This window comes from Esox lucius, chromosome 5, assembly GCF_011004845.1.
Source record: "Esox lucius isolate fEsoLuc1 chromosome 5, fEsoLuc1.pri, whole genome shotgun sequence".
Classification (NCBI taxonomy): domain Eukaryota; kingdom Metazoa; phylum Chordata; class Actinopteri; order Esociformes; family Esocidae; genus Esox; species Esox lucius.
This window is the reverse complement of record NC_047573.1, coordinates 35,807,556-35,821,564: the sequence shown is the minus strand read 5'-3', so window position 1 is coordinate 35,821,564 and position 14,009 is coordinate 35,807,556. Positions and strand designations below refer to the sequence as shown.

The 14,009-nt window shown below is 38.1% G+C and overlaps 1 protein-coding gene across 1 annotated transcript in view; it reads left to right on the top strand.

The window, feature by feature from the left end:
- afap1l2 (actin filament associated protein 1-like 2) overlaps window positions 1–14,009 on the top strand; it is an 86,152-nt gene that overhangs the window by 16,171 nt on the left and 55,972 nt on the right. Inside the window, exon 2 of the mRNA XM_010865827.3 lies at window positions 9,337–9,465. Coding sequence (XP_010864129.2) covers window positions 9,337–9,465 — 129 coding nt within the window. The remainder of the gene's footprint in view (window positions 1–9,336; window positions 9,466–14,009) is intronic.

Sequence of the window (14,009 nt, the reverse complement as noted above, 5' to 3'; positions counted from 1 at the left end):
TTGGCACACTTTAGGCCCCTTAGTGCCAATTGGGCATCGTTTAAATGCCACGGCCTACCTGAGCATTGTTTCTGACCATGTCCATCCCTTTATGACCACTACTTCCAGCAAGATAATACACCATGTCACAAAGCTCGATTCAAATTGGTTTCTTGAACATGACAATGAGTTCACTGTACTGAAATGGCCCCCACAGTCACCAGATCTCAACCCAATAGAGCATCTTTGGGATGTGGTGGAACGGGAGCTTCGTGCCCTGGATGTGCATCCCACAAATCTCCATCAACTGCAAGATGCTACTCTATCAATATGGGCCAACATTTCTAAAGAATGCTTTCAGCACCTTGTTGAATCAATGCCATGTAGAATTTAGGCAGTTCTGAAGGCGAAAGGGGGTCAAACACAGTATTAGTATGGTGTTCCTAATAATCCTTTAGGTGAGTGTAGAACTCAGATTGGTAGAGCAGGAAGATGGAGATGTCAGCAATTACACAAGTAGAGTACAAGCTCTGCTCTGCTAAATTGTTGAGTAGGAAAAGAAAAACACTAATTTAGCACAAGCAGTTGGATAAAATATTGTTAGACACAGCACAGAGTTCAGTGCAGAACCACAACAACAGCTAACTCCAACACTGGAGATGCGAAATAAAATTTCCAGAGACAGCCCGCGGGCAAAAATTAAAGAAAGAGCAAAGTAGGAAGATTCATTGAATCACGCAGTTTACTATCGCACAAGCTCTAGAGCAGAGCAACAATGTCCAGTCCTGCACGTTCAGAGTATCAGACTAGCTAGTGAGTTCAGAGAAAAGTAACTGGCTGTGTCTGTGCATGCACACGTTTGGGTTGAACGGTCAGTAAGTGGCTGTCACACTGATATAAAGGTAGCCATCGTCAACCAAAGGTAAGAAGCTAACTGTCACAACTCGATAGCTACAATGGATTAGCGTCATGCATGCAACAATATTAATGCTGCAATGGCAAAAGACCTTCGGTTTTCGTATTTTGCCTTCAAAATACAAGTTTGCGATGGGTAACTACTTTGGGTAAAATATAAATTAAACAAATTATTTAAATACTACATTATATAAAGTAAATAATATTATAAGGCCCATTGAGCACATTGAGAAATGGTTAGAGCTTAAAGTAAGTTAACGTAGAGAACCACATGTTTATAGGGGAGAAATTTTTTACTTAAAAAATCCTACCTAGTGCTGTGAGTACTTGGTATCGGTACTCGTTATCGGCAAGTACCCAAATATAAGTACTCGTACTTAGTCTGAAAAAAAAGGGGTATTGGTGCATCCCTAATCTAAACACATACAGACACAGTCACTCATGCACTGTACTGTTTGATAGTTTGCTCCAGGATAAGGTAGCCTTACAAGATGCAGACAGGTTTTTTTAATGTATTTTTTTACAGATGACTGAGGGCTGTATCGGTGGTGTCTTTTCTCACTTTACACACTCCCATCTGCAGCACACATGTGCACATCACATAAAGAGGTCTAAAATCAAACTGGATTTCATAATCATCAAGATTTAGTTGTAACTGCAGAGGAAATATGAATTGATTCTTCTTCTTTCAATAAGCTACCATCGTGGTTACCCTAAACCTGTACACCAAATTATTTTTTATTGAGGAAACTTGTGTTAATAAATTGCCTAATGTGGGGAACATCATGCAATTACAAGGAAATTGGGGTAAAATATGGGTTGAAATAAATAACTATTTCAAAAAAGATATGCCTGTATGCATAGTTTGCAATTCATCCTCCTAGACCCTGGTCCTTGACTCTTAATGATTTGTCAGTTTTATTGCAAAAGTATTCTGCTTCAGTCTAATCAACTGTAGTCTACTCACAGAAAACACATCTGCAGGTAGCCTGAAGAAGCTTATGCACACAGAGAACCATCGTTTGGAGTTCTTCCTTGAACACTCTAGGGTGTTATTAGACATAAATAGAAATAGATCTGCCTTGCTCAAGGACAAAACAACAGAAATGCACTCTGTAATCACGTGTGTACCAGAAACAGGAAGTGCTAAATTGTGGTCTTGAGGGTAGTAAAGCCCCTCTTCTGAGTTCCCAGGTCTAAATTATCTTTTTGTTTCAGTTTTTCTGTTGTTTGCACACCAAACAACAAAATCATCAATAGATTAATTAGCTGTACAGTTAGCTTATGCAGGACTTCAGATTATTTGACATCTGTTGTATTGGAAAAGGAATTGCCTTTGAGAGAAATGTTCACTTCTGTTTTTCGAGAGGCGTTTCACCAGAATCACATATGGAGGAAGGCCAGTTTAAATTTTCTAACGTTGCCCTAAAAGATAAAGAAAGAGTAGCTCTCATTGAAAGGCAATCATTTTAGTGCTGTGTTAAATCTCTTAAAATATATTATTTTCTTATAATCATGCATTCTACCTATAACCACATGGATGCCTGCTTTGCAATGTGCATGGAAATAAGTACAATGTTAAATCATAAACCCTGTTTACCACATGTGTTAGGCTATGAAACCAAGGTGGTGAATCTGAATGCACAGAGGTGTCCAACGCATGAAAATGTTTAGAATTGGCTGCTTTGTACTACTGTAGCTGATATCGACTAGGTAAAATAATTTGCATTTCTCATTTATTATTTTAAATAGTTTAATTACAAATATCTTTAATAGTGATGGGAAAATGACATCTTTACTTGTGCATTTCAAAGACCCAAACAAGCCAGTATAAATAAACCGTATTTTACGGTTTGGGCAGGTTTTCTAACAATCCTTTCGTGGCATTGCCCTTTCACACAACATCTTTACACTATTAGTTTGCATTTTATGGGAACACCAAAATGTCCAAATGTATAAACAAGTTGGTAATAGAATGTTGTATGTTTTTTGTCAGTATTTTGTCTCATTTGTTAATCAGCTAAATATGTTGGACAGATTAGACAATAATTGTTATTAGACAAACCTGAATTAAACAGCCTCATTCAGGTTTGTACGCTGTATGTATGCCTACTACTTTGAGTACCCTCTACTTCAGTTAGATGGAATTGCTTTCCCGAAAAACATTCCCAATTACTACAAAGAAGCCTATCCCTATGTAACAGAATCACAATTATAAATCATGTTGTATGTTTTTATCAGTCTCTATAGCCCCTTGTGATATTGTAAAAGCATTGTCTAAAATCATGTGAATTACAAAGGGAAACCTGAAACATCAGGGGGAAATCAGATATTTGTTATTGAGTAATAATTTGTAATAGTAATTATTTTATTATTGTTGCAACACTATCAGTATTTTCAGTTAAGCAGTAAAAGTTCTGAAACATGGCCTAGTTTACATTGGACTCAGAATTTCAGTTCTCTAGGGATGTGTATACTTCATGTGGTAGCCTTGACCACTCACTTAGTGGACAGGAGAGGCACCTTGCCAACTTGTAACCCATGGAAACCACTCACTCTGGCAAAGTTCCCGTCAGCTGACTCCAGTTTCCCAGGGTCCCACTTTCTAAAAGGGCATCTGAGTCAATATCTGAAAACACACAGGGGAAAGGATTGGGAAAATGTTTGGAGACATTAAGCAGCCAAAGAACAGAAAAACAAGTCAGAGATGTTGCCTGCTCCTGGCACAATTGCCCTAGTTTATGTGACGGATGTCTATTTTCTCATGGGTTTTATTTTGGGCTTTTACATCAAAAAAGACCCTCCCTTGAACACCAACATGCACCTAAAAAACTGGGGGCCAAATGTGATTTTTCCTAAATTGCTTTTCTCTAATAGTAGTACTATTTCTGGTCAAGCAAACTGAAAAGTGGTATTTGACAGTGTGCATATATAATATGTTTGTTATAAACTGTTATACCTTCTCTTGCATGAACGTTGAATATGTATACAATACAAAAATATTTGTTAAAAGCCTTTTTGAATGCCAAACAAAAAAAACTAACATACCATGCAACAATACAAAATATTCAGGATTTCTCTGTACTTTGCTGCATCTATCTTGCCCTCAATTTTCACAAGCTTTCCAGGCCATGACACAGAGAAGCATCCCCATAGCATGATGCTGCCACCACCATGATTTATCGTTGGGATGGTGTTCTCAGAAAAATGAGCTGTGCTAGGCTTGCGCCAAACATAGCGTTTTTGTGTTGTGGTGCGGACATGCTATGAATCAGTGCCACACCAACTTCCCCAAGAAAGAAAGCTTGTAACTTCCAGAATCCTCCGGGGACAACCATCAGGGCCAGCCTTGCCCATCAACACCTCCCTCCTATTGGGACCTCATCGGGGAGGTATGTAAGAGGTCAAAAGGAACCGCTTGAGTCAGGAGATGGAGTGTGCTAAGACCGCCGAAACTACGACCTCCAGCACTCATTCCTCTCAAACCACCACCAGGAGGCCACTCCTGAGATTACGCTGTGAATGGTGTAAAATCAATTTCTGCATACTCACTGAAGAAGCTTGGAATTCTCAGAGCTGTCTCTGAGGGGCTATGACAAAAGACTGGCAAACTAAATGTACATACTTCAATTCAATTGCAACTGCAAAATATTTGCTGCAGATTTCATAAAGCCAGTCTGACAAAAAAAACTCTGTAAACAATATTTTATTCTGCCTCTAAAAGACTTGTAGCAATGTTGGTCTACAACAAAAATATGTATATATCTATTTAAAATTATTTATTTATTATTTGTATATAATTATTTTATCTGTCTATTGTTCTTTTTTTTGTCTGTCGATGCTTACTGGGTAAGGATGTGGGTCGCAGTAAATGGAAAGAGGAGGCACTCATGTTAGTAGATGTGATATTTGTGATTTGGTTAGCTGATCTCTATTAAAACACATTACAGGGTAGGTGAAGACGCAAAGGATTAGAATTGCCTCCTTTTATAGAAACAAATTGTTTCTGGCTTCCCAGCATGGCTTCCCAATATCTGGCTGGGACTTTGTAGCTTCCAGAAAGGATGAGGCATTGGTTGTTGTTAGTTTTTGCATTAATGTTATAAATACAATCTTAATGCAAAGTAATTTGAAAATCTGAGAAGAAATTGGAAAGAGCCCTAGGTCTTGAAAGAGCAAAAGGCATAGAGAAAGGGGGTCATCTGCAGTGTTTTCACACTTGCTTTGACCACCAGACAACAATAAAGAACAATTGTTGTGCCCAGATCTTTGCATTAGGAAGATTTTTTTGTAGTATTTATTTTTGGGGTAGTTTCTCGTTGCAATTATGTTTCAATGTTGGCATAATTGTTTCCTAATTTTAATGTACAAATGGAAATGTATGCTTTGTTTGATAGAGACGGGGGCAAGATAGAGGAGTGAGTCACACTCCCCCTCTACCACACTCCCCCTCCCCCCTCCACCACACTCACCAATCAGGGAGCTAGTTCTAACCAAAGGGAGGAGAGCTCATCTGTCCCACTCCTCCCCGCGTTTAAAACGATTGCACATCGTCAACAGTCCTTTATTTCCACAGAGCACAGAATATACTCTGTGATATGCTTCGGGTCCCTGCTATTGTGAAAATAGCAATGCTGACTGTTTTGAGTACAAGTTAGTACCCAGTATCTCTATTCCTGTGTTAATTAGAAATAGAAAGAACCGTGAGCATGCAACCTATAAAGTAAACTTGTCTAATCTGTTAACTGTAACACGTCAACTTACTAGTCCAGGAACCCCTATTATATCTATTAAGCAGGCTTTACTTAATATCAGATCTCTCGCCTACAAATTATTATTGATAAATTACATTATATTATCCTACAACATAGATTTTATGTTTCTCACTGAAACGTGGCTAACAGAAGATTGTATGCTACTATTCTTAACGAGACAGCACCTGAACAATGGAACTATATGAATGTGTCGAAATGGTAGGAAAGAAGGAGGAGTGGCTCCCCTATTCAAAGATATAGGGCCAGATATAGGACTAGACAGCAACATTTATCGGGAATGATCAACAAGAATATCAACAATACCCGCACTCTGTTTGTCATGGTCGACAAGCTTACAAACCCAATAAAGCAGATAGCATCAGAACTCATGTCCACTGTGAAATGTAATGAATTTGCGTGTTTCTTTAATGAAAAAAATTGTATTAGACAGACCATCAGAACTACACAGTCTAACAAGGACTCTGTACCGTCTCCATGACCACCAAGACATAACTTGGTTATGTCGCTATTTATTACAATTGATCAAAAATCCCTAGAAGAAACAGTTCGACATCTTAAAGCTTCCACATGTTGTCTCGACACACTGCCATCAGGCTTTAAAAAAAAAAGAAGAACTCTACAACAATGGACCTACAGCAAATAGTTAATAATAATAGCTCTGCAATCAAGCATTTTCCCAACGTCTGTAAAATCAACTGCCATTAAGCCCCTATTAAAAAGAGAACACTGGATGCATCTATAATGAACTACTATAGACCTGTATCAAATCTCCATTTTATAGCCAAGATCATTGAGAAGGTTGTCTTCAATCAACTCAGCAATTTTGTGATCTTAAGCGGTCTTCTGATCCCACCAAAGTACTGAAACGGCCATGATTAAAGTTTTAAATGATATACAGCTGAATACTGATTTTGATAAAATAATAGTTCTGGTTCTATTAGATCTCAGTGCAGCATTTGACACTGGAGATCATAGAACACTTATAGATAGGCTTGAAAATTGGGTAGGACTCTCCGGGACAGTCCTTCATTGGTTCAGATCTTATCTAGATGGCCGGAGTTACTTTGTCACCATTGGTAATCATGAATCTGGTAGGGTGGCTATGACATGCGGAGTTCCACTGGGATCAGTTCTTGGACCGCTTCTGTTCAATCTTTATATGTCACCTCTGGGCCAAATTCTACAGAACAACAACATTAAATACCACAGCTATGCCGATGATTATAGCTAGAATAAAAGGCTTGTTGTCCCATAAAGACCAAGAGAAGCTCATCCATGCTTTTATCTCTAGTAGGGTTGACTACTGTAATGGCCTCTTAACTGGACTCCAAAAGATTATAAAACAACTGCAGCTCATTCAGAATGCTGCTGCTAGAATGTTAACCAGGACCAAGAGAAAAGAGCACATCACTCCGATTGCATTGGCTTCCAGTCAGTTACAGAATAGATTTTAAAGTGGTGCTTTTAGATTATAAATCTCTGAATGGTTTAGGACCTGAATACATTTCTGATATGTTTGAAGAATATAAACCGAGCAGGGCTCTTAGATCCATGAACACATGTCAGCTAGTAGAGCCCAGAGTCCAAACTAAACATGGAGAATCTGCGTTTAGCAGTTATCCTGTACAAAACTGGATGCGCCCCAAACATGTACATTTTCAATCCAGGTTAAAAGAACTTCTCTTTTCACATGCTTATGACTGAGCACTTAAACCTAACCACACTGTTTAGCCTTGTAAGTCCAAATAAATCTGTGTTTTCCTCCATCTTTCAAAAACAATGCAAATAATTATTCTAGTTTTCTCTCAAGCTTCATTGCAAATTCTTTGGGATTGGTAATGTTTTATTTTTTTTGGAGCAGTACTGGTAGAACCTTACGGTGCTGGAGACTTGCATTCCCTGGCAAACTCTTGAGTTTTGCACAGGAATTGGAAAGAGTGGGCAAAGGGGTTGGCAAAAGGGAATACTGCACTACAGCTGTAAGGTTCTGTTTTCCATTTTCTTGTGTTTTCGTTTTCAGTTCTGTATATCTTTTCCTAGTCAACCTTGTGTTCTGTTTCATTGTCTTTTTGAATGTAGCTCTGTCTTTCATTTTCGTTTATTGATTTCACCTGTGTTTGTCACTCACCAGGTATCATCAGCTCCTTATTTAGTTCAGTTTATTCTGGTTGTTTCATTGTGCAGTATTATTGGTTTTGACTTTACTAAGCCCTTTTCCTAGCTCATTTATCAGATCTAGTTATTGCCTTTTTCTGGGTACCGACCAGTATATCTTCAGTGACCAGTCTTCTGCCCTAGTCTAGCCCTTGTTGTTATTTTGCCTTCGGTCCTAGTAATTGATCTTCTGCCAACCCTTGACCATGATTTTGCCTTATCCTTCTGGATTGTCCACCTGCCTGTTTGACTACCTGTGTATGACCATTGCCTGCCTGTGAACACGATTCCTGCTTTCTGTTTTGAAACAATGAACAACTGCCGCGCTCTGCGGGTGAATCCCCACCTTTGTCTCCCTAAGTATTCGTTACAACAGCTGGGACCAAAACATACCACACAAAATCATTAGGGTGACACAATCTCCTGAATGGAATACTCCTACTTAAAAAAAATAATTTATAAAGTGCACTATTTTATCTTTCCTCAATACCTTTTGAAATATAACTGCTACTTTTCTACTATTATAAGGTGGAAATCTTACAAATGGCACCTTTATTATGTGTTGTGCCATAGCTATCTGACAATTAGAAAACGTCACTGTATGGCCCCTGGGGCACTCTAGTAATCAACTGAGAATCTTTTGGAGCTACTATGCTACTATGAACTTAACATGTTGGTGCTCTTTTCAAGCAAAAGCCAATGACACAGACTGTAGTAGACCTCATTGGAACAGCCCCAGGAGCTGACTCAGCTTAAGTAGGAGCAGTATAAAAACAAAACTCTGGCATAGGAATTTGACTACTTAGGCTGAAAAAAGTCCCTTTCTCTGCTCTTTGAAGTGTGTGATCTACAGTACTCTGTCCCCTTAAAGATTTGTTGAGTTTTAGCCGGAATGGTCCACTAACTGCAATGGCTAACAGTTAAAAGTTCAAACTGTGAGTAAATGTTCCCAGAAAGTGCGCCATACAAAGAGCCCCCAACCAGCGACTTGCCAGTTCACTGCTGATGACAGGAGGTGGGTGTTGGCAGCGCCTTTAGGATGGCTGAAACAGTGGCCCCATTCACCCCTTTCAAATCCACTCCCTTTGGACTTGACCCCTTGCCGACGACTTGACCCCTTGCCGACTCCAGCCTTCCGACAGCCTCAAACAGTCTTAGGACTGTAAACATGTTAGAGACTGGATAGTGAAAACTAAGAGCTCATGAACAATAATGTTAATAATGCTAGATTACTTTTGTGTGATGAAATTTGTGAAACAGATATAAATAGTAGACAGTAGTGGACATAATAATTAACGTTGTGGGGGGTGGAACTCATCCACTGCAAATTTGTGTCAGCGCCCAGTTGAGCAATGCTAAAGCTCATGCCAGAAATCTTTCACGTTAAGGTTAACATGTCTGAATTTGTTTTAGACGTTATTTCATCTTCTTTCTGTTTTATTCACAGCCAAGTAAACTGTTTTAAAGAACCCCCAAAACTCACAATAAGTGCTCTATGTGTGTCTTTTTCTAGTGCTGGACCAACTTCTTGAGGAGCTGCAGCTCTTTCTTTTTACCCTGGAGCGGGAAAACCTGAGTTCAGATGCAGCTGTCCAAAAACGCCTGCTGTCTAACCTGCTGCAGTCCTATAGATGCAACAACGGTATGTGTAAAATTTAGAAATCAGACATGGCCCATGAAACATGCCCACACTGGCATGATGTATGCTAACATTGAGTGTACTGTTGGATTCAACCCATATTTGGGTTAATTTCCCTTTGACTACCCAAAGTTAATTTACAATACAAAATTATTTATTGTCCATTTACATTTATTTTGTGAAATCAACACATATTCAGCACAATAGTTGTGCCAATGAAAAGCTGAAAAGTTTGGTTACAAGTCATACTGGACTATTTACATTCCCAAATATCAGTCTGCAGGCTACTCTCCAAGGGTTTATTGGGCCTATGATGGTGCTATGGCCCACTGCTCAACAGACAATTTCTTTTAACACTAGAAAAGCAAGACTTTTCAGACCCCCAGTATCTACCAGAGCTGAACGGCGTTTCACGTCATTAGCATACGAATCATCCCTATTAGCATGGACATTCTCCTCCGCAGCATCACCATCCAGCCAGAGCATCAGTTCATCTACTGGGTCGTTATCAAACTATATAGAATAGTGTTAAATATTTACAGAATTTGTTTGTTTTAAATAGTTCATGAATTTGAAGAATACAAGAATGTGTTTGTATTGAAGGTCTTATCATATGAAAATAAAAACAACTAAAAATAGAATACATGGAACAATTATTTCTAAGAATACAGGCTATAGTATTTTCATTCATTTATTAGGCCTTACAAATGTACAAAATGAAAATTACACAGCCAATCAATAGGTGACATGAATTATGTCTAGGTGACGTGAATAAGTTTTATTTTACCGGAAAAGGAACAAGGCAAGCCACGATTGTTGTGGTCCCTGGCTGGTTTCAATCTGCAGTTTTGTATGTAACAGACTGTGTCGTTAACCATTACGCTATTTAAACAGCGGGTTGTGTTGGATGTGATAAGTGTCTACTGCGGTGCAAAGTAATAGGATTCTGTTATTGTCATTTTTGGAACATGAAAGATTTGCTTTATCGTGTAGACAAAAATCTTGGGTCAATTTGTTTGTCCATTTCTGACACACAGTAGTTTGAATAAAATGTAAAGCAAATAGTGTTGCAGTGATGGTTTTTACAAATGTCACATCTAGCTTTTAAGAATGGCCCGTAGCTCTCGAGGGAAAATTTTGGTGTTGATAGCTTTAAAAAGCAGACCCAAAGATCAGTGTAAGAAAGATTAGGCTACAACATAAATAGGTTTCACGATTCTCCGGACACAGATGATGGAGTCAAGTACAGAGTTGATGAAGCACAAAAATTTTATCCAAAAAACAGAGTCACAGGTCCATACAGGTCCATACACCGAGGCTACAGTACAAAATCGAAAGGCGAGAGAGTATTCGTTGTCAGAAAACTGGGTCAAGGAATAAATAGGCAAAAGGGGTAACTGGAATAAACGCTTGGCAAGTTGATAATACAAACAATACTTTGCAACCCCAAAGCCCCACCCCAGGCAGTATATACCAACCCCAATCACCCCAAACTAAACACAGGTGTGCATCAATACTCCGGGGAAGGGGGGCGTAGTCGATGTGGAGGAGAAGCCCGGAACGAGAACGTGACAATAGGCAATCTACTAAAAACTTTTTACCTAGATTAGGTGGTAAAAGTACATAAATATTTCTGAGTGACAAAAATTGGAAAGGCTGAGAGGGGAATTGAACCGGGTTCAAAATGTTAATAATATGTAATAATGTCGAGGATGTTACCACAGGGCTTGCTGGTGCTCAGATAACCTCCGTATAGTCTCCATTTGCTACTTTTAACTCAGCCATTCCATTTTTGCTGAAATAAGGTGTGCAACAGAACGTTTATTAACGGAACTAAAGTGCACTCTTATACAAAGATTACTGTAGATGGTCAGCCACACAATTATATTTTAATAGCTAACCACTACGCTATGTGAACGCTTACCAACATAATTGTCCGAGGAGTCTCTGCCATAAGACATGAACAATCCGTATTTATTTCAAATGCTAGAAGGGGTGTGGTAAGATGTTGCCCATTTGTCATGTGTAACATTTACCCAAAGGGCGGGCTGTCCCCCCACCTTATCCTTCTCAACTCCTGAGGAGACACAATGTCTGGATAATCAACAGAGACACTAAAGGGTTATACAGATTTACGAGTAACCATCTAATCCACTGGTGCCGATCAAGGATGTCTCCTATTCAAACACCAGATCCCTCTCAGCATCTTTAACTAGTAACTCATTCATACATGTATAGGACGACCAAGAATACATCAGTTCAAGAATTTCCACAACACTACCTCATCCGAAAATTGCATCTCGACATTAGATCATCACACCAAGTTTGAATATTTAGCTACAAACCATGAATGATTGTGTTAAACTGACTAACATTTCTTATTTAGTTCACTTCCACCACAAATAGCATCTATGAACTGTTTGGCTTTTATTAGCCAGTAATAGGCCTACTAGTATCTATTTAGTACATGCAATAGTCATAAGAATTGAGCAATTGCTTTCATTTCATGGCACAGCAATGTTAATTTTTCTTTCATTCGTGAATGACATTGATAAAATAACTATCAATATAGGTTAAGATAACTATTTTATCAGGTGAAAACACAAGATAATTATGGAAACCCCTCCTTTTACTTTGCAAAGTGTTGTGATCTCTAGGCTATTACCCCAAAAAGAATGCACAGATGGGTACTTCGAAAATCCACCAGAAATAGTTGCAATATAAGTGTAAACAATTTTATTTTTGGCATACTCTAACATAGCTACTGAAGGTTGTAGCCTGCGAAATTCTAATGCATAATATGTTTTGTCTGTGGCAAGGCTCAAAGTGAAAATTCAAAGAGAGACAATAGGATGTGTGTGTGATTTTGTTTTTATTTCTTTCCTAATAAAAACAGTTACATGTAATATGTTTATTGAATTGGTAATTAGTGAGTTTACAATTCTGACAACTGAACAATGTAATATGCACCTATTTAGCAAATGTAATGGAAGGAGGAGGGTGTAGCTTTCAAACTGACAGTTTTATTCCTGGGGCTTGCGCAGCAATGGCGCCAGGTTAGTTCTTCAACATACTTCTTATTATTATTCTTTGGAACGCTACTCCTCCTACACCGTTCAAACTTCATTCAAACTTTAAAACTGGTCCGGATTAAGGTGCTTGTATACAACTTTATGATATCTTTTATAATTTTTTGAAATATTTAACTTTTAAAACTTCATTGACTTAAATGGGATTTCTTCAGAATTCTGAAGTTTTCATTGTTTATACTCCAAAATTCTAATGACCTTTTGAAAAGTCACACTTGTTTCAAACAACCTATTTTAACACCTTTCCAAACTACTTATAGAAAAATCTAAAAGATTGTTAGTGTCCTCACATCCCCGGCCATTGTAATGTGAAACAATAAAAAAAAGAATATTCAGAAAAAAATTTGAAAAATAAAACTTTTACACATATCTGCAATTTGGACCACTTGAGATGGACATTTATTTTGAGCATTTTATATCTCCACCTACTTCTCAGCTATTTGAATCAGAAAACATAACGAAAATATCTCTTACCGAACTTGAGATTCAACTTGAGTAGTTGAGAACTTGAGTGCAACTTGAGTAACCATAGCAACAATATTTTTTCCAACTCAAAAACAGCTCCAATAGAATGTGCTTTCTGAATCAGACCCGCCAACATGGAGGAACTTAAATATTGATAGACTTCTAGCTATTAAAATCAAAAATAATTTTGAAAATAGATAGAGAGTAAGAGTGCACTTATTTTATATATTCCTGTGCTTCTCCGTTGTTTAAATCAGAAAAATTATATAAATATCTCTTACCAAACTTGCAGTACTGAAATCGCAGTAACCATAGCAGCAGGATTTCTCCCTACATTTCAACCAGATACACCAACATGGATTTACTCAAATGTACCTATGTCACCTATTCAAATCAGAAAACAATTTGAAAATATTTCTTACCAAACTTGTGATGTAACCATAGGAGCAAAATCACATTTCCCGAAATTGAGATATTGCAACTGCAGTAACCATAGCAATGCAAATACATTTCAAAGAAACATTTGCCAAAACAGTCACTCAAATAGTTGTAGAATAAATTCAACCACACAACAACTCACATTGTTTCAAGACCACAGACAGTATATGTTGTCAGAGAGAAAATAGTTGCACTGTATTTGATGTCCGGCAAGCAACATAAAAAAAGCCACCACAACACGAAACGTCACGTACCGAGTACTTCTAATTGCAGCGTCGTTACCTTTGTTTTTACCACACAACTAGTGATCTAAATTTGAAATAATATTTTCCACATTGTATTCAAAATGATTTGATAGAAATTCAATAGGAAGATCCTTACAATTAACACTAGAACCGCCAGGCCTTTTTTACCCCCTATAACCGCCAGAGCCGAACACTGTTTAGCGTCATTAGCATACGAATCGTCCCTATTAGTATGGCCATTCTCCTCCGCAGCGTCACCATCCAGCCAGAGCATCAGTTCATCTACTGAGTTATCAAACTATATAGAAGT